Source organism: Spinacia oleracea, chromosome 4 (assembly GCF_020520425.1).
Source record: "Spinacia oleracea cultivar Varoflay chromosome 4, BTI_SOV_V1, whole genome shotgun sequence".
NCBI classification, from domain to species: Eukaryota; Viridiplantae; Streptophyta; class Magnoliopsida; order Caryophyllales; family Amaranthaceae; genus Spinacia; species Spinacia oleracea.
This window is the reverse complement of record NC_079490.1, coordinates 122,445,506-122,465,395: the sequence shown is the minus strand read 5'-3', so window position 1 is coordinate 122,465,395 and position 19,890 is coordinate 122,445,506. Positions and strand designations below refer to the sequence as shown.

Genomic DNA, 19,890 nt, shown 5'->3' with positions numbered 1-19,890 from the left:
GACTTTACAATTTGATTAAGATTAGTATAAGAACCGAACGGGTTTCCTTCCTCCTTGTGTCAAAAATGAACTGGTGTTGGGAGCTACCGATCAACACTAAATAAAATAGTAATCTGTGCCACACATAATGTGATTCCAACGTATAAAAGATAATACAATGCCTTGTATTACAATTGGAAATAAACGACACTGCAATAAAGTACCCCCCCCCCCATTGTTCATACTCGAGGTGCATACGTTCCAAGAGTTTGAAAACTTATCCTCTTACACTTTACGTTATTAATATTTTATTCAAAGGTCGACTCAAGACGCAATTAAATAAAACAATCATCAATTAAACAATCAAACATTACTTCTTTTAGAATCCTTTAACACTTTTTATCAAAGAACACTTAACTCTCAATTATTAACTACTTTGTTCCTTCTCAACATGGTTAACATGTGAGTTCCATCATGACCAAGTAAATTAACATGAGGGATGTGTCATGAAAGACTCGAATAACTCCTCATCCTTTCCTCCTTATGAATATGAATTAACATGTGAGTTTGTGCCCCTAGGCACGTCATACTTTAAGCTCCCTTGAATTCTTGACATTACGTACAAAGCATAAATAAAATCCATAGCATGCTTGACATTACGTACAAAGCAGTACAAAGCATAAATACACTTCCTTGCATGCATATAAAAAATACATACGTAACCGGCCATACTTGGATAACATGCTTGCTCAACTTATTCAACAAACATAACTCTTAACTAAAAATGCTTGCTACACAATCAAACATGAACAACATCCAAGTAACATGAATCACAACTCAATTACATACTCAACATGTACACACATGAATAGTTGGGTTGCCTTGGACTTGTACTTACCTTGTGTACTTAATTAATGGGGCCACCTTGTGATTTAATTCAACTCAATTAGAAACCACCTTATATTATAAAATAATAACCTTTAATTAATCACCAAGTTCATCTAATTTCCAGCAACATATTTTAGTTCTAAATCGGTTTAATTAATTAGAAATTAATAGCTTTTAACATAATTAATAATCCCAATTAATTCATTGAAACTCTATCATGAAAATTTAGTAATTTCATACATAAAACCTTTAAAAATTGTCATAAACTAATCTGAAATTCTAATTAATCATCGTAATTAAAATCAATATCTAATTATGATAATCAATCAACCATAACCTTTAATTTAAAACCCTAATCATAAAGTATAATTAAAACTATTAAAAACCTTAAAAATCTGTGCTTTGTGAATTAAACCAAATCTGAAAATTCAATCTTCAATCATACTTTAAATTATCCAACATCCACACATAAAAATATGATTTTTAAACATGATTAATAATAAACCAAAATAATTAATTTCAAGTACAATAATTTAAATAGAGGAGAAATAAGTGGAATGAAAACACATCGTCCGGACAACAATAAAGAGGCACGCTATGGCAGGAGAGGAAGGGACGGCACACATGGTGGTATGGAAGGTAGCAATGGCGCTTAGGGGAGAGAAGAGGAAAACAACAAGATTGAAATAGTGCTGCAAGATTTTAAAACAGTCATAATTCCTAATATATAATTCAAAATTAAACGATTTTTGAGGCTAGATTCAATAACTTTTCAAGAATATCTACAACTTTGAAGAAGGAACTTTTGTCTGAAAACGAACGCGTGAAGGAGAAACAAAGCCAAATAGATGTTCGACGTATAAAGAGAATTAGAGTTAGGGTTTTGCTTTTTGTTTAAATGAATATTTGCGAGGGATTTTGAGGGTGATCACCTATATTTATAGGATTTGGAAATTTCAAGATGTTTCGGGTTTCATTAAAATACTAATCGGGCATGGTTTAATATCTTTGGACTTTAAATTAAAATTCCTCTGGGCTTGGCTCATTTAAATTCATTTTCTTTTCTAAAACCCAATTTAAGTCCTCCAACTAAGTTTTAAAATCATTTTCTCTCCAATTAAAAATAATTAATTTTTTTAATAATAAACATACGTCAAAATAAATATTTAAATGCAACTTTTATTTATAAATTCTACGAAGTACATGTTTTATAAATATAATGAAAATATTTATAATTTAATAAAAATACGGGATAATATAATTACGTACGCTTAACAAGTTGTACGCAAGTTATGAGGGCTACCCTCATTTAAATGGAAGTGTAGGACAAAGAGTCTTAAACATATTATGATTAGGAATCCATATGAGAGTAGAATTAGGTTTGCACACAAACAACAAACACGCACCATCGGAGCTGGGTGTGATGCGCCGTGTTGGGCCTTGCTCGCCGCTTTGTTGCCGACGTGTTGTTGCTTGCTTCAAATCCAGTCCACTTTGCTCGCTACCTTGTGCCAGCCCGTATTGGCGTGGCCAGCCTTGTGTTATGCTCGTGGGATTGGATTACGCGGCTGCTTGTGCTTCGCTTCTTGCAATGGCGCAGCTGCTTGTGCTTCGCTTCTTGCAATAGCGCGGTTGCTCGTGGGCTAGACCTACGATGCTACAGCCCATCCGTAGAGACGATGCAGTTGGCCTTCTCGTGCACGCTACCTAGGCCATATTGCTAGCTCTCGCGGACTTGGGCCTTTTACTCGTATATAATTGTGATTGTACGCTTGGGATCGTGCAGGCACTTAGATGTTTTAGTGCTTTGGCGATAGTTCGCTCCCCTGAGCCTAACATTCGCCGTTTCCGGTCAAAACATTCCTTAAAATATTTATTAACCTTTGACAAATCGTTAGAAGATATACATTTGAGCCTTCATTGTCAATTACAACCAAAGGTCACAAGAATTTTGAATAAGAATGGATTCACTTCAATGAATGTCTTAGTTTTCTCAAAAACATTTGTGAATGACAATTAGCAATCTCAAAAACATTTGTGAATGACAATTAGCAACAAGTCTAAAGCCCCATTTGTTTCAAGGAAAACATTTTTAATGGAAAATAAATTTCAATGGAAAACAATTTTCAAGGAAAAATAGAAAGACAAATTTATTTCCTTTGTTTGTTTCCTTACTAGAAAAGAACATAGAAGTGAAAATGAGATGGATAGAAGAAGAGAAATAAAATGGGGGATTAGAGAAGAAATGTGGTGTTCCTTCTTTTCTAAGGACCCGCCTGGAATGAGGGAAATAGCCTGTAAATTTTAAGGGAGTAATTATTTTGGGCCTAAACTACAAGCCTGGTATGAGGTTAGATTTTTGGGCCTGGAAATTTTACCCTTCATTTGAGGGTAATACATTACCCATGCCCCCCCTAGGGTAACCATTACACCGTAATCTTTCACCCTCCACTCCTTGAGCCTTGACTTTCTCTCTCATAATCATCCCCTCCAATCATCCCCTCCAATCATCCCTCCACCATCGTCGTTCTATTACCGCCGGCAACTAATCTCTCCACCTCCGTTCCTACCGCCGGCAACTATTCTCTCCACCGTCGTTAGATCTACCACCTTTGACACTTAAATCTCACAACCGCCTTTCTTCTCTCATCGTCTGTTCAAGAGCAAGATGTTTATTTTATGGTCGAATTAGACCATCAAACCTCCAGATCTAGAGCTTTAATGGTCGACTTTGACCATTTTATTAATTGTCAATTACTAGCTTTTATGAAATTTTGTTTGTCTTTCTCTCTCCAATTTTTTGAATCTGGAAGTTTTTTTTTGAAAAAAACAATTGTGGTGCAGAGTCGTATTTGGCGGTTGACAAGGTGGTGGTCGAATTATAGAGGCGGCGACTGTGCTTGTGCGGTGGCCTGGTGTTTCTGAGTTGGTGGGATGAAATCAGTTATTTGAGAAAAAAGGATAGAAATTCACCCCAATATCCAATGAATAATGTCAAACTTAAAGAAATGATAAATTACCCCCTTAACAAATCCTACAGTAGAAATTATCCCATAGATTTTACCCTATTAATTATTTCAAGGAATTCAGGCGAGGCCTAAAGGAAAGTTGTTTTTCCCTTAAGGGAAATTGTTTTCCAGCTTTCCAAAAAGTGTTTTCCATTAAAATAAATTAAGCCAAGTGCGTTCATTGAAATTTGTATAGCTTTCCGACCTAGCTTCAGTGTCAAATTTCTCCAACACAACATCCATGTTAGCATCCTTGAAACGAAGTTACCAAACATAAGGAAATCTTTGTTGCTCCAGTCTAGAATTTTATGATACTCGATTTATGTGTGTCGAATGTGCGGTTCAATAGTTCATACAATACAACAAATCCTCCATTTGGATTAGAGAATAAGTATTAAACCTGATAGATTCAAAACAATTTAACATACGTTACAATCTCGAAAGATGTAGATACAACTTGTATTTTCGTGTAGTACACTAGAATGAAACTCAGAAATTACCCAAAACGCATGAAGCCACTTTTCACCACCTCCTAACCAATGAAGTAAGCAGCTGCAACACATAAAAACAATCACGCTTTTTAGCCAACATGCACTCATAACTACTCGTTTAGCAAATGAGATAAACTTGAACGACTTGCTTCAGTTCCCCAAGGTATCTTAGGGGCCATATATATGAGAAATGACTAAAACTTAAATATTGTTAAATGGATGGACAAGACCTTTAAAGAAATCCCATATTTAATAAGGTAACTCAAGCCTTATTTATTGAATCAAGCTCTATTTAAGCTCGGATAACTCTTCAAGCTCTGTTAAAGCTCGAACAAGCCAAAACACTTAACGACCTAAAAGCTCGAAAAAGCCAAACACTTAACGACCTAAGCTCGAACAAGAATTTTTAGAACATTAAAAATCCTCCAATCTTGGCTTGAACAAACTTCGACTCCACGAACGAAGCCAAGTATATAGGATTCAACCAAAAACACCAACTACAGAATGACAAATGGATTATCTTTCACTAAGAGTAATTTTAGATAATTTCTGCTCCGACGCCACTACAAACTAGATAATCGATTAATCAAACATAGAAATACGGAGTAGCACTGAACACATTCTAGCATGGCTAAACTCCACCATCAAGCACCAAGTAAACACTATGCAGCCCCTAAGAAATATAGGAATGAGAAAAGAACATCAAATCAGAACGGAATACATGCAACACTATCTCTTACCAATAGACTTCAGACAGGTTGATAAGCCGTTCCTCAATGAAGCATGCTGTGTTTGGTTACAAGTATCACAATATCACACAAGTGCTTTATTCCTCAATGAACAGAGAAAGCTATGCCAAATACTTAGGGGGGGAGGGGGAATTGTGGCCAAGCTAAGGCACTCATTTTCTTATCTGAACTTATTGACAAAAATAAGCTATGTGCCCCCTCATTCGCAGTTATCATTGTCAAAATGTCACTTATGCTCAAGGTTAATACTACTAACTGAGCATTCAACAGTTGGAGTAATTTTATCAGAAGTGTGATCTTTGTAAGCCACTCAATGAGATGGAGATAGAAAACAAAATCTGCTCAAGAAATCTACAAAAGCTTAATAATAGGAATTTTTTTTCTAACTGTAAAATACTAGCGAAGAAGTGAGGTTTGTGTAGGAGAGCATTTGATACCTCAAACAGTTCAAATGGACTTCCACGTTTGTACATATCATCTTTCTTGCTCTTGCCACTAGGAAGAATCTGGAACAGTAGTGTCCTCCAGCCAATTAGAAGAACTGCTGTGCTTCCTAGAGTGACCAAAATAAAATTGATGGGAGGCAAATGTGCTGAAGTTAATGTGCGTACACCCAATCCCATCTGCGAAAGAAAGCCAGAAATAAGTTCATCGAGGCACATAGAGTCAGTGTAGCGTTTGTGTATATCCAATGATTCCAATGTACAAAACTTCAACTATCAAAAATCTAGTTTGAAATCTTGAACCAGAGAGGAATAAAATGTGCAATATAAAAATAATGTTCACTCTCTGCTACTATGATTGCTATTGTAGACTTTTAGTAATTTTCTAGATCCATTTTCGGCCAACTCCCGAAAAAAATTAAAATTTTGTGGGCAGCATAGATGAAAATTTATACCTCGTCACATTTGGTTGCAACTTCGTAAATTTTCCAATTCACAGTATTTTGTATCAAGGTTACGGTTAACTATCAGAAGTATGATCCACAATTGAAGATAGGAATCAGGGTTACTGGTGAAAAAGAGGTAGTATAACTTAAACTGTTGCAAGTTGCATATCTATAGTTCAATATGACTTTAATATAAAAGCAAATGTTCGTGAACCGAAATGAACATCATTACTTCGGTTTACCAACTGAGCAAGAATTCATAGGCTATGGGTGATATTAACTCCTCTGTTAATCTGACTCTCCAATAACCTTATCATATCAATGTCCTGTCTGAATCCAGCACCTTGAATGGATACGGATATTGAGGTGAATCCATGAAATAGAATAGAAAAATGTAGAAAAGCTTTCCTTATACAAGTTGGATACTTCTAGTACTCTTCCCAACTATTTCATCCTTCCTCCTGCCAACCCACCACCCTTAAATCTCTTCTTACATCTGATACTTCTCTCTTCTCTCCTTTTCATATATAGAGTGTAGGGACAAGGGGGTCCTAACTGATGCAAAAGATTCAGCAGAATTCCAGGAAAGCTTTTACGTATTGTTGGTCAATATAGCATTGCAACCAGTCTACATCATGCACTACCCCGTAAGCAAACATTAACTGGCAATTTCTCCTGCCCTCCACGGCTGTATCTCTAGTTTTAAATTTGTCTGTCAGCACGATAAGCGTCTTTCCTTCAATAGTTGTTAAACTACTCATTAAGGTGACCAATAATTTCAAGCTTCTAATACCATAATATTTCTTTAATAGACCAAAAATCAAAATTGTTACCTGTTGAAAGAAAAAAGAAGTGGTGGAAGACCAACAATGTTAGGTTTGTTTTTATGTATTTTAAATCTTATAACTACTAGATGGTGGAAGGAGAGATACTTTAGTATACTCTATTTGACAAAAGAAAAATTATCAGCAGAAGACTTGAACACACAGGAAGGCCAAGAGATGATAAAGTAAAAAACAACTAGAAACTTGTCTCCATGACGAAAAAGCAGGAGTTATCTTTAGATTGTTAAAAAACCGCAGGATAAACCATGAACAAGTTTTTTGTTGTATCGTCAAGCTAATAAGCTTTGGAACACTATTAATTATCTTTTTTCCCTTGGGCATTCAATATGATGTTTATAACTTCCATCTATGCCATGTTTCATCTAGTCTTCAAGATCCTGCCACTTGATAAGATAACATTCATAAAAACTAAGAGCACTCTTTTAAGAAGAATCTTGAAGCACTGCAAATTTCACAAATTTCACAAATTTCAATGTTTAGCCTTGTCTCTCTGTCGCTTTAGGTCTAATTGATAAGATTATATATTTATATTTCCACCATATCAAACATGATTAGAACTTTTCAAAATTCATAATACAAACTTTTATGTAAGGCTGTCTTACACAAAAGGCTGCCTTGGTGTTATATAAGTTAAGCAATAAAACCAATTAGTTAAGCACTTTAACTAATTAGTTAAGCACGTAAACCAATTAGTTAAGCTCTGGAACTAATAAGTAAAGCAATGAAACCAATTAGCTAAGCAATTAAAGCGGTCTTTTCGATAAGGCGGTCTTACAGAAAAGTTGCCGAATTCATAAATAGTTAATTTTTGCATATGATGCCATCATATACCCCACCTCAAATTCTCTTCCCTATACTTAATCTAGGATTTTAAAAAACTCCGTTTTGTTTTTAACACCTTAGTTAACTTTTATTATATTTAAACACCTTAAAATTTAAGAAAAAGGCTTTTAACACCAGTTAAAGGATTCTGTCCAAAAATCCATTAGTTGGCCCACATATTCTTTCTTTCTCCTTCTTTCCCACGTTTTCTCTACTTCATTCTTCTTGTTCTACCTCCATCAATTCACAAATTTGTAAATACTTAATTCATTACTCAATCAAAGTATAAGCTGGTAAAATTATACTATGGAAAAGTTCTAAATTCATAATTCAATGCTTAATACAGTATGTTTGATCCAATTTCTGACATTTTTTTTAGAATATGGTTATAGTTTAGCATTCATTAGATTTCACCACATGTGCTCCTCAACTGCCACTACAAATCTACAATCTCCTTGCAAAATTTACAACGATTCGCTGCAAATTAAACCCATCAAACTCCAATTCCATGTCTTTCTCTTCAACTTTCAGCACCCCTTTACCCTCATTTTCAATTCCTAATGCGAGAAATCGCCCAAATGTTTGTTACCCTTCAGTAGTTCTTCACTCAATTTCCAGAAAATTCCCACTTGGGTCTTTTCATCATTTTTTCAAGATGGGTTTTCTGTAAATTAACAGAATTCTTCTTCTACTAGAGTTCATGCTAGAGCAGCTATTGAGAAAACCATCCATGATTTTACTGTCAAGGTAATTGCTTCCCCTTTATTTTTGTCCAGAATGTGGATAGATTTGTTATCTTTCATTTTATTATAAGTGATTTCAGGTTTGATTGGGTAATGAATTTGTGAATTTGTGAATTAATGGAGGTAGAAGAAGATGAAGAATGGTGGTAGATTAAATAAAGAAAATTGTGGGAAACAAAGAGAGTAAAAGAATATGTGGCCCAACTAACGGATTTTTGGACATGATTTGTTAACGGGTGTCAAAAACCAATTTTTAAAATTTTTAAGGTGTAAAAATAAAAAATAATTTAACCAAGGTGTTAAAAAACATGCCAGAGAATTATGTAAAAAAAAAATCCTTAATTCTAACAACTAATTGTTTTTTAATCGGATTACAATTGGTGATTATTAAAAAAATTGTCTATCTTATTGATATTATGTATTTTCATAAATGTATGTAAATAGTACTATAATTTATATTCTAATTTATAAAAACTGTGCAATTATAACCATTAGATTCATTCATGTTTAATGAGAGAAAATTGGCAGTTACTTCACAAATAATCCTTGGTCTCATATGTGACCCATGGGCCATGGCAAGTACGTAAATCTCTTGACCAAAGGTGTGGGGCAACATCGTAAGGAATTTACAGGGTCAATACCCACTTGACCCTTGCAATGAGGCACTATTGTGCGTGCTCAATGGACATTCATTTTCACTTAATGAAGTAACAGAAATCCATTACATGATGTTTTACGGATTTACACAATTGTGACAATATTAAATCACGTGAATAAATGTTAAAAAGAATAGTTAACTTTCAATGAGAATTTCAAATCCAACACCACAAAAATGTGGAAGTCGGTAACATATGCAACGAAGGTTCACAAAAAAAAAGGATGTAGACTTTTTCTGTACTCATTAAAAAACAAATGCTCTTATAAGTAATAAAAAGTAAGAAGGTAACATTCAGTGGGAAATTAAAGGAGGTTGCTTATGTTTTGTGCTTCTGTTGAAACTAATAAGAAGCAAGAAACAAGAGAATTAGAACTTCTAAACAAAAGCTAGCTCAAACAAAAAGTAAAAAGCACTAGTTCTTTCAAAAAAATTCAAGTTCCAAACAAAATCAAACATGATTTAGTAGAAATCCCATGAGTTAGACTCTTACACAAAACTAGTACGATATCTTTCATTTTGGGGCTTAACACAAGATGTGAAAAATAAAAGATTAAACAATATGAACCTAGTATCCGGCTATCCGCACACACGCACTTCATCCATGAAAAAAAGGACTAATAGTCTATGGACAATAATTTTATGAATTAAAATCACGCGAATCAAATGTGGGAAAACAACAGTAATAACCTTCAATGAGGATGCACTATTTCATTTAGAAATCTAACAACACAAAAATGTGGAACTTTGAAACATACACAACGAAGATTCATCATAAAAGGACATAATGTAGACTTTTTGTATATATATACATGAAAGTCAAACGATCTTATAAGTACTAACACAAGGAAGAAAAAACGAATTATTTAGTGGGAAATTTAATGAGATTATCTACGAAGTATGTTTTTAGTACCTATGGACAGTAATGAAAAGCAAGAAACAAGAGTATTAGCATTACTAATCAAAAGCATAGCTCAAACAAAAAACATCAAATTACTCACTTCTTCCAAAAATATTAAAGTCTGAACATTTGGTTTAGAACAAAATCAAACATGAATATATTAGATGTCCCGTTGCTTAGACACAAAACTTGTATAATTGATATCCTTTTTTTTTGGGTGCTTGAGAACCGCGAGGGAAAAACATGAAAGATTAGAACAAAAGACTTGAACCTAGTATCCACATAAATAGTTCATCCATGGAAAATAGTGTGCGTGTATATATATATATATATATATATATATATAGGTGAGGGATCCGGTAAGAACACCTCCTTATGTAAGAACACTTCTATCAATAAGAACACTTTCACACTCTCAATGTTCTAAATTTATTCAACCATGTTATAAATTTTCAAGCTCATGTTCTAAATATATTCAAGCATGTTCTAAATTTATTCAACCATGTTATAAAATTTCAATCTCATGTTCTAAATTTATTCAACGATGTTCTAAATCCTAGGTAGCACGGATACGGATACGGGAACGGGAACGGGTACGGGGACGGGGACGGAAAACGGAAAAATCAAAATTTCTAAAAACGGGTACGGCTTGAATTCGGCAAAAATAAAATAAAATAATATATATATATATATAACCTTAAATTAAATAATACTATGCTTAAATTATATTAGTTTATATTATCTTAACTATGTTTAAAAGGAGTAATAGATATGGAGTAGAAAACAAAAAAGTTGACCTTTTGTAAAATAAAGCAGTGGCCACGTGGGTACCCCTTCCCACTTTTTAATTTTTAAGATGGTACTCTCACTCTGGTAGACACAAGGCCACGTGGGTACCCACCACTTCCCACTTTTTTATTTTTAAGATTAATTATATGTTAGACAGCCAAACTCACCATCACTATCACCAACAACGCAAAACTCACTGTGAAGAAAACGCAGCCAGCCATGGAATGATTATCTAGGTTAGTCAATTATCAGTGAAAATAAAAAATTAAAGAGTGCAATCAGCTCGTTTTTTCTTCAACAAAAGCCCCAATATCGTTGTTCTTCTCCCCCCTTCTCTTACTGTCAATTTCTAGATCTAGGGCTTCGAATTTCAATTTTCTGGGTAAGTCGAATTTTATCCAAGTAAAGCCTAGATCTGAGAAAAAGAGAGGAAGAAGAGGGAAGAGGAAGAAGAGGGAAGGGTACGTCTTAAAGCTTTAAATCCGTCCCCAAAAAGTCTCTATCAACCTCCCTAGCCGTCCCCTACTGAACCCGCCGTCCCCAACATTCAAGAGTCGTCCAGGGGACGTATTTCCGGCGTACCCGTCCCGCACCCGTACCATACCCGTCCCCGATACGGGAAACGACACTCCGGAGAAGTATCCGTGCTTCATAGTCTAAATCTATTCAACGATGTTCTAAATTTGTTCAACGATGTTCTAAATTTGTTCAACTATGTTCGAAATTAATTCAAGCATGTTCTAAAATTTATTCAACCATGTTCTAAATTTTCAAGCTCATGTTCTAAATTGATTCAAGCATGTTGTAAAATTTATTCAACCATGTTCTAAATTTTCAAGCTCATGTTCTAAATTAATTCAAGCATGTTCTATAATTATTCATCCATGTTCCAAATTTTCAAGCTCATGTTCTAAATTTATTCAAGCATATTCGAAATTTATTCAACAATGTTCTAAATTTATTCAACAATGTTCTAAACTAAATCAAGCATGTCCTAAAATTAATCAAGCATGTTCTAAATTTATTCAAGCTTTCTAAATTTATCCAAGCATGTTCTAACTTTATTCAACCGTGTTTCAAAATTTATTCAAGCATGTTCTAAATTTATTCATGCATGTTCTAAATTTATTCAAGCATGTTCTAACTTTATTCAACAGTGTTCAAAATTTATTCGAGCATGTTCTAAATTCATTCAAGCATGTTATAAATTTATTCAAGCATGTTTTAAATTTATTCAAGCATGTTTTAAATTTATTCAAGCATGTTTTAAATTTATTCAACAGTGTTCTAAATTTATTCAAGCAATATCATTATTATTACCCCATTGCCTCTTTATTATTATTACCCCATTGCCTCAAAGAGGCTCCCGCAAGAAGCGGGGTAAGCATGTTCTAACTTTATTCAAGCATGTTATAAATTTATTCAAGCATGTTCCAACTTTATTCAAATATGTTCTAAATTTATTCAAACATGTACGGAGTACTAACTTTATTCAACAGTGTTCAAATTTTATTCAAGCTTGTTCTAAAATGTATTAAAGCATGTTCTAAATTTATTAAAGTATGTTTGAATTTTTGCATTTTTCAAGATCCAAGTACATTTTCCAGAAATGTCTTTCAACCGCAAACAACCAGCAAACTCCTGCAGTTCAGTAGTAAAGCAAAAACAATTAAATCGGCCACACTATCAATTGAACCGATTCCAGTATTAAAGCAGAATCGGTTGAATCGGCCGCACCATCAATTGAACCGATTACACCACTAATGCTTAGTTTTCCTTAACTTATTTTTAAAGTTCGAGCTAGTAAGGTAGATAATTCAGATAGAGAAATGCAAGATAAGAGTGCACTGTGTTAACGGTACCTCGAGCAGCGATTTCATTCAAATTGAGAAATCAATCGGTTTCGATTTCGCAGCAACGAAGGAACCACCGCGAGCAGCGACCAGCGAGAAGCGACCGGTTTCCGCCACCGCAATTGTTGCCGCCACGCTTGAACACCGGCGAATTTGTTCGAACAATCGATTTCGTTTGATTTCTGGTTCTAGTTTCGATTGATTTTGTTCGAACACCGGCTATTCTGGTTTGATTTTTGGTTCTGTTTCGAGCGGCAGCGAGCAGCGGCGAGAAGTGACCGGCGAGAAGTGACCACCGCGAGAAGGAACCACCACGAGAAGGAAGTGGCTGATTGAGAAAGCGATTTCGATTTCGATTTCGCGGCAACGAAGGAACCACCCCGAGCAGCGACCGACGAGCGTTGGTGGTGGCTACGACCGGAGAGAGGAATTGGAGAGAGAGGGGGGAATTGGAGAGAGAGAAAGAGAAAGAGGAATCTAAAATAAAGAATGGCGTGAAATAAAAACTTTGGGTATTTGTTCATAAATATTATGAAAATTCCATTACCATGATAATAAATCTCGCTAATCTCGCTGGTTAGATTTGATTTGATTCTATGTTCCACATAGTGTTCTTACCGAGAGAAATGTTCTTACGGAGTAAAGTGTTCTTACGATAGTCTTTCTCTCTCTCTCTCTCTCTCTCTCTCTCTCTCTCTATATATATATATATATATATATATATATATATGGTTGACTTTTACTCCTCTAACACATTACTTTGACTCTTAATATCTCAAATTATATATAAGTAAAAAATTAAAAAAATTGATATTTAGAAAATATATATCGATAGGAATCTAACATGACCCCAAATAACTACAATTTTTCCTAGGTATGAATCACAAAAAATAGTCAAAGTCGAAGTGTAAATAGTGTAAAAACAAAATGGTGCAATATTTAAGGACGGAGAAGTCATTGTCATTATCATTATCCCATTGCCTCAAATAGACTCCCGCAAGAAGCGGGGTAAGGCGGGTTGGACGTACGCAACCTTACCCCTGCAATTGCAGAGAGGTTGTTTGCAATTGACCCAGAAGCAATAACAGGACGACAAAGGGACGACCATCTTCTACTTCATGGAAATGAAGCAAAGAGGTTTTAAGAGCATATTTAAGGAACGGAGAGGTATATATATTTAAGCGAAGAGGTTTTAAGAGCATATTTAAGGGTCCCCGTCCAATGAGAAGATCCTTATAATGAGAAGAATTAGAAGAGATCTTGAGCATCCAAATAATTTAATCTCACGGCTTACGTTAATTTCATAGCAAACAGTACAACCGTAAGATTGCACAGCCCTTTCTACCTCCTCCATATTTTACCCAAATAAAACCCCACGCATTCTTCTCTATCCTCCATTTTCAGTTAACAAGACCTTGAAGAAGAAGCAACACTAGATATGTGATTAATTTGTGGCTTGTCTTTGAAGTTTGAGGAGAGAGAAAAGAGAGGATTCATTTTTCGTTCTTGTTAGCTTCCGATTCATTCGTCCAAAATGACTGTACCAGTGCTATTTCCAATTAATTTCTCCTTCATACAGTTATTGATTTTGTATCTTCTCAAACCAAAAATATTAAATCAAATTCATTTTCGTTATTTTGTTGTACTTTCCTACATTAGTTGTGCATAATTAGTATTTCTGCTCATTTCAAATGAGCAAAAAAAATTTGCTCATTTGCAAAAATGAGTAAATTTAGTTTGCTCATTTGTACAAAATGAGCAAGTTTATCCAAATCTCCGTCCTTTTCCTCCTAATTTATCTCGATTTCTTATTATCAAACACTATGAATAGAACAACAACAATTTCACAGCTCAAACAAAAATGACATTTTCCCCTAAATAAATCTGTAATATAATTTCTCCGTAAAAAGCCAAAATAATAAAATCATCACCAACTACTATTGATGGTGGCCGCGCGGTGGTTGATGCAGGTGCGAAGACAGTTTCATAAAAGGGAAGAAGGGGCTCAGGCAGGGAGATCCCATGTCACTTGGATAACTAGAAGGTAAGACAGGAACTAGATCCTCAATCAAACAACTAGGCTCTTCCTTCTTTCTTTTTTTGTATTTGTTCATATTGTGTTTACTATCGGGCAAGCTTTCTTGTAGTTCCGCTTCTTGCTACAAAATGTGGTGGTTGGCGAGTGGTTAAGTGGAAGAGAGGTCGCGGAGAGAGAATAAGAGAAGAAGGGTGAGGTTGCTCTAACAGATGAATGCTTGAGAGGAGAGAGAAAATGTAGATTAATAACTCTGGTATAGTTGGGACTCTTGGGAGGAAGAAGAATATCATTTGATGTAAAATATCTAACTTAACAGTCTTTTAGTCTATGGGTTTTCCATATTTACGGTTTTGTCATGAATGAAACAAGCAGTTAGAGTCATTTGATCTACTCATTTGAACGTTGTAGATTTCTTCTCATTCTTCTCATTATAAGGTGTCTTCTCATTTGGGTGTGCATATATATATACTTCTTCCGTTCCGGAAATATCGCACCATTTATTTTTTACACTATTTACACTACGACTTTGGCCATTTTTTGCAATTCGTACGTAAGAAAATTTTAGTCATGTGGGGTCATGTTAGATTTGTATCGATATATATTTTCTAAATATTAAATTTTATAATTTTTACTTGAACACGATTTGAGATATTAAGAATCAAAGTAATGGCTAGAAGAGTAAAAGTCATCCATAGTGCGATATTTCCGGAACGGAGGAAGTATATATATATATATATATATATATATATATATATATATATATTCACATGAGAACCACCTTATGTTGAGAACATCTCTTATGGTGAGAACTCTAATATTGGTCGTTCATTATTTATATATTGATTGTTAATTTATCTTATCCATCTCACTGGTGATATTCATGAACTTCAAGCAAATTAGGGGCGGCACTTTCATCTCAATCGCGCTTAGCCGTTTACCACGTACATAAGGCTCATTTTCAATTACCTTTTGAACAAGTACCTGGTATTACTGGAATTGTTGTGCTATATTTGCACGGCAGTCATGGTCGTCGTCTTGCTCTCATCCCCCTCCCTCTACCTCCTGTACAAAGTTCTCCCATCACCTAGCCCATTCCTTAAGTAATAACCAGTCCAAAGTTCCAAACACCCAAAAGTTGTTAGATAATCTCATTTGTATATTCAGTATTACCTTTATAATGCATACCTTAGCTTTCCAAGAACTCACATCGACATTCAGAATAAATATACCATCTTAACCAATGAAACTTCATGATCTTTCAAGTGTGAATTCATGGTGCAAACAGAGAAAGGTAAAAAACGGACTTACCGGTATACCCAAGGCCCAAGATTTAGCAGCAGCAGCTACCGCCTTACTCGAACCATTCATCCCTCGACCGTCCTCACTATACCCTCCAAGGAAGTATGCACTAAGAAACCATCCTGCACCAAATTTCAACACGAATTACCCCGAAATCTAAACACTTCTCATGGATAGTCAATAGCTCAACTGTTAATAAAATATAACAAACCCGCAATGAAGGGGTCAGCAGTACGCAGCGTTTCAGCTTCAAAAACAGGGAATCCATGGCTAAATCTTCCAATTGCAGCAAACAGAAGTATTGCCAATACATCCCCACCAGCTAATAACGCAACTTTCCTGATTTTTTAACAAAATAGTACAGGCTGAGTTTTTTTTTGCAAAATAATCAACAGCAACAATTAAATTCTAAGAACATAATAAAAAAAATGTTCGAGTTACAGAAGCAATTCAATTCTAAGAAAAGAATAAAAAAAAGAATCTTAACGACAGCAATAAAAGAACAATCCAATTAAAATCCCACAATTACAGAACCCTAAACTTGAAGTTAACCAATAAAAACAAAATAACCAATTAAAAAAAGTTACCCCCATTTTTTAAAGCGGGAAGAAGAAGAGGGCTTATCAAACTGAATAACACCTTCCAGAGGAACAGATTCTGGGCCAACAAAAACAGTGTCGTTTTCAGGGAAAGAAGGAGGAGGAGATGATTGTTTGGTAACAGGAGAAGAAGAATCAGATGATTTGGCAAGAGTGAGAGGTAATCGAATTCTGGGTTTGATGGAATTGGATTTAAGAGTGCGTTTGGAGAAAAGGGTAATTGTTGGGTTTGTATGAGAAAATTTGAGAGTAGACGAAATTGAAGATGAGGTAGATGAAGTGCAGCAGTTGCAGCATCTACTGCTTGCTGCTTGGCTTAGTACCAGCATTTTTTGTTGTAGCGTTTAGAAATAATGAGGAAAATCAAAAATGTTATCGGTTCGGAATTTTACATGGAAATATGACAATGAAATAAATCAATAATGACGCAAAGTTAATGGCTTTTTTTTTTGACGGAAAGTTAGTGGCCTTGATATATTTCCTATGTTTAAATTGAAGGAGAAAGGAAGAGGACATCAGGCTGGTAGAGATAGGTACGTGACAGCCTTAACGTGCCTTGTGTTTTAACAGATCGTGATCAAATGAGTCAAAGAAAAGTCGTATTGTATCGTTTTGTGTTGGTGCCTCTTATCTATGAATGAGGCTCATACACAATCTGTCTCACGTACCGTGTCAAGCCGAATCATGTGCTGGTCGGATTACTAATTTTAAGAGTTTTTGTTATTGTTTAAAAAATAAGTGCCTTACGTGCGGACTCATGCCAAATTTCTAAAATGTTGTCCACGCACAGCCCATGGGACATTGTTATGCCTCACATGCCTTGTCGATTTTACAACGAGCCCATGTCGTGGTGGACCTAATTTGTGTCGGCCTTGGGGAGTCGGCGTGCTAGCCTGACCATGCCCAACTCTAGTAGGATGCACATGTGTTTTGCTTACTGCAACGTGTATGGTATTTGATAGGTTTACATTCAAAATTGGCAATAATGCAAATAGAAACTTTTGCGAATTTACAAATGAGTTAATTGGGTTAATGGTAAAAATGAAAATGGAGAGTAAAGCATTCTAGAGGTCCCTAAACTTTGAAAAGTGTCAGTTTGGTCCTTCATTGTGGATGAAAAACAGCATAAGTTGCTAACGGTGTTAGATTTTTGATATGGAATATTATTCTCCAGCTAACCAGTCAAAGAGATTAATCAATTATGCTTTATTTTAGTTTATGTAATTTTACAGTTTTTGGCAGGAAAAGAAGTTAGCCAAGCTGTTAGAATAATTTCCTTAAAAATAGGAGATGTTGTTAGTTTGTTGTTGTCGTATTGTTGAGTCAGCTATATAAGACAAGCTAGTACATTGTATTTGGGATTATCATAAATCAAATACATAAAACTTCTCTCTCTCTCTCTCTCTCTTTCTGATTTCTCTTATTCTCTCCTCTCTAATTCTTCTTCTAAAATAGTCTGGTATAGTCATTAAAAGTGAGCTTGAGAGCTCCCTTAACATTGGTATCGGAGCAGACTGCTTCCATCTCTACTATTATGTTCTAAACTTACTTCCAATATCTCATTTTGGCTGCTGCTGCAACAAGAAGAAAATCCATGGAAGATTAGTTGAGGAATTTGGAGAAAAAGATCGAAGAACAAAACTCTAAACTGGAAGATCAAAATAAGAAGATGGATCAGAAGTTCGATGAGCTTCTGAAAATTATGCAAACATTCAATGATTCAGCAGACACAAAGTCCAACTCCACTCATAGTGAGAGGAACAATCACACCAGAACTTTAGGTCTGAATCCCAGACTATCATTCCCCAAATTTGATGGTAGTAATCCTAGAATCTGGGTGAAAAAGAGCTGCAAATACTTTGATTTGTGTAAAATTTCTAAAGATCAAAGGGTGGATTTAGCATCTCTTAACATGACTGATAAGGCAGAAGCTTAAGGATGGGTGATGAATTACTTGTATGTGAGGAAGAATTTAATTGTTGATTGGAATGATTTTGTTGTTGATTTGTATGTTAGTTTTAGGGATTATTCTACTTTGAATGTGGTAGAAACCTTTAATAAATTATAGAATTTGAAATCCTGAGATCCATAATGTTGATGAACAACCACATTCTGTCGGACACTTATGTGATTGAGATCCATAATATTGATGAAAAACCTGTTGTTAAAACCTGTGTCAAAGCTTTCAAACCACCCACCATTGTTGAGGCTATTGATTTAGCTAGATTACATGAAGAAAATATGAGTGCTATCACCACAAAACCATACAAATCACCAGTGTACACCCCTAAACCTTTACAATATGTTCCTCTTTTACCTAGAAACAAACCTCCACTCTTGCCCACACCACTGACCAAATATCCACAACAAAGAACCAGAAACTTCAAATACATACCTGTTGATGTAAGACAAGAGAAGATCACTAAGGGATTGTTCTACTATTGTGATTTGCCTTATGACAGGAACGCAAGTGCCAATTTAGAGAGCCTCAATTGATCACAGTGGAGATTCCTGGTCGATTGACTGAAGAGCTCAGTGATTCTGATAATGAGGAGCTGAATGAGAAGGAGATTAGTGACAGGCTAAATCGTATGCCTATCAAAGATAAACCTAGCGTTCACCAACTAAAATATAGTAAGGGAAGTAGGGATCATATCCACAGGGAAACTGGCGTTCTTTCTACTATTAAAAACAAGGTCTAGACTATTTAAAACAGGAAAATGGTTGAGTTTGGGTAATTAAACTACGACAATAATTAAACAATGAGAAATTCAATAATAAAAGGTCTAGGGTATAGGTTCACCAATGAACAATAATCTGGGATGATAAACAGTCACTAATAATCAATAAATCGATTTATCAAACTAGCATGCTCTCTCGAATAGATACTAATCATAGACTTGGAATTAACAAGCTATCTCTATGTATTAACCCCGGCCCAATTCTACCTATTGAAACAAGCCAAAACATCAAATTGTATATCTCGAATATTAACTTGATATTGCTAGACTAATACAATTAAACCTGCGCAAATCTAATCGCATAGTAAATGGAATCAATCAATAGGAAATCAACCAACAATACCAACAATTAACAATAATAGTGCATCCCTTCATATTAGTTCATGGATTCCCAAAAGCCTAGATTATAACTACTCACACATGCTAAAATTAAATAAAACAATTAAAAATAATGAAAACACAATTAATCTAGAATAATTAGACAAGGAATGAATCAATACCGGACATGTTAACGACGAATTAAACGAAATCTTCGAACTTTAATTGAAATAATAAAATGTGTTTTGAACAAGTTTGAGAGAATAAAAGCTAAGTACTCAAA

The 19,890-nt window shown here is 34.9% G+C and overlaps 1 protein-coding gene across 3 annotated transcripts; it reads right to left on the bottom strand.

Moving 5' to 3' along the window:
* Window positions 1-4,139: 4,139 nt before the first annotated feature.
* Window positions 4,140-16,974, bottom strand: LOC110785992 (uncharacterized). Of its 3 annotated transcripts, XM_021990497.2 has the most exons (7): window positions 16,537-16,974; window positions 16,161-16,288; window positions 15,959-16,071; window positions 5,553-5,738; window positions 5,107-5,152; window positions 4,376-4,427; window positions 4,140-4,275 (listed from the first exon to the last, which is right to left on the bottom strand). In XM_021990497.2, the coding sequence occupies exons 1-6, from the start codon at window positions 16,875-16,877 to the stop codon at window positions 4,408-4,410; spliced, it is 834 nt and encodes a 277-aa protein (XP_021846189.1). In that variant the 5' UTR covers window positions 16,878-16,974; the 3' UTR covers window positions 4,140-4,275; window positions 4,376-4,407. The 3 variants fall into 3 exon arrangements, with proteins under 3 accessions (XP_021846189.1, XP_021846188.1, XP_021846192.1); XM_021990496.2 differs by having other exon boundaries at window positions 4,140-4,427; window positions 16,537-16,973; XM_021990500.2 differs by lacking the exon at window positions 5,107-5,152 and having other exon boundaries at window positions 16,537-16,971.
* Between the last annotated feature and the right edge of the window lie 2,916 nt (window positions 16,975-19,890).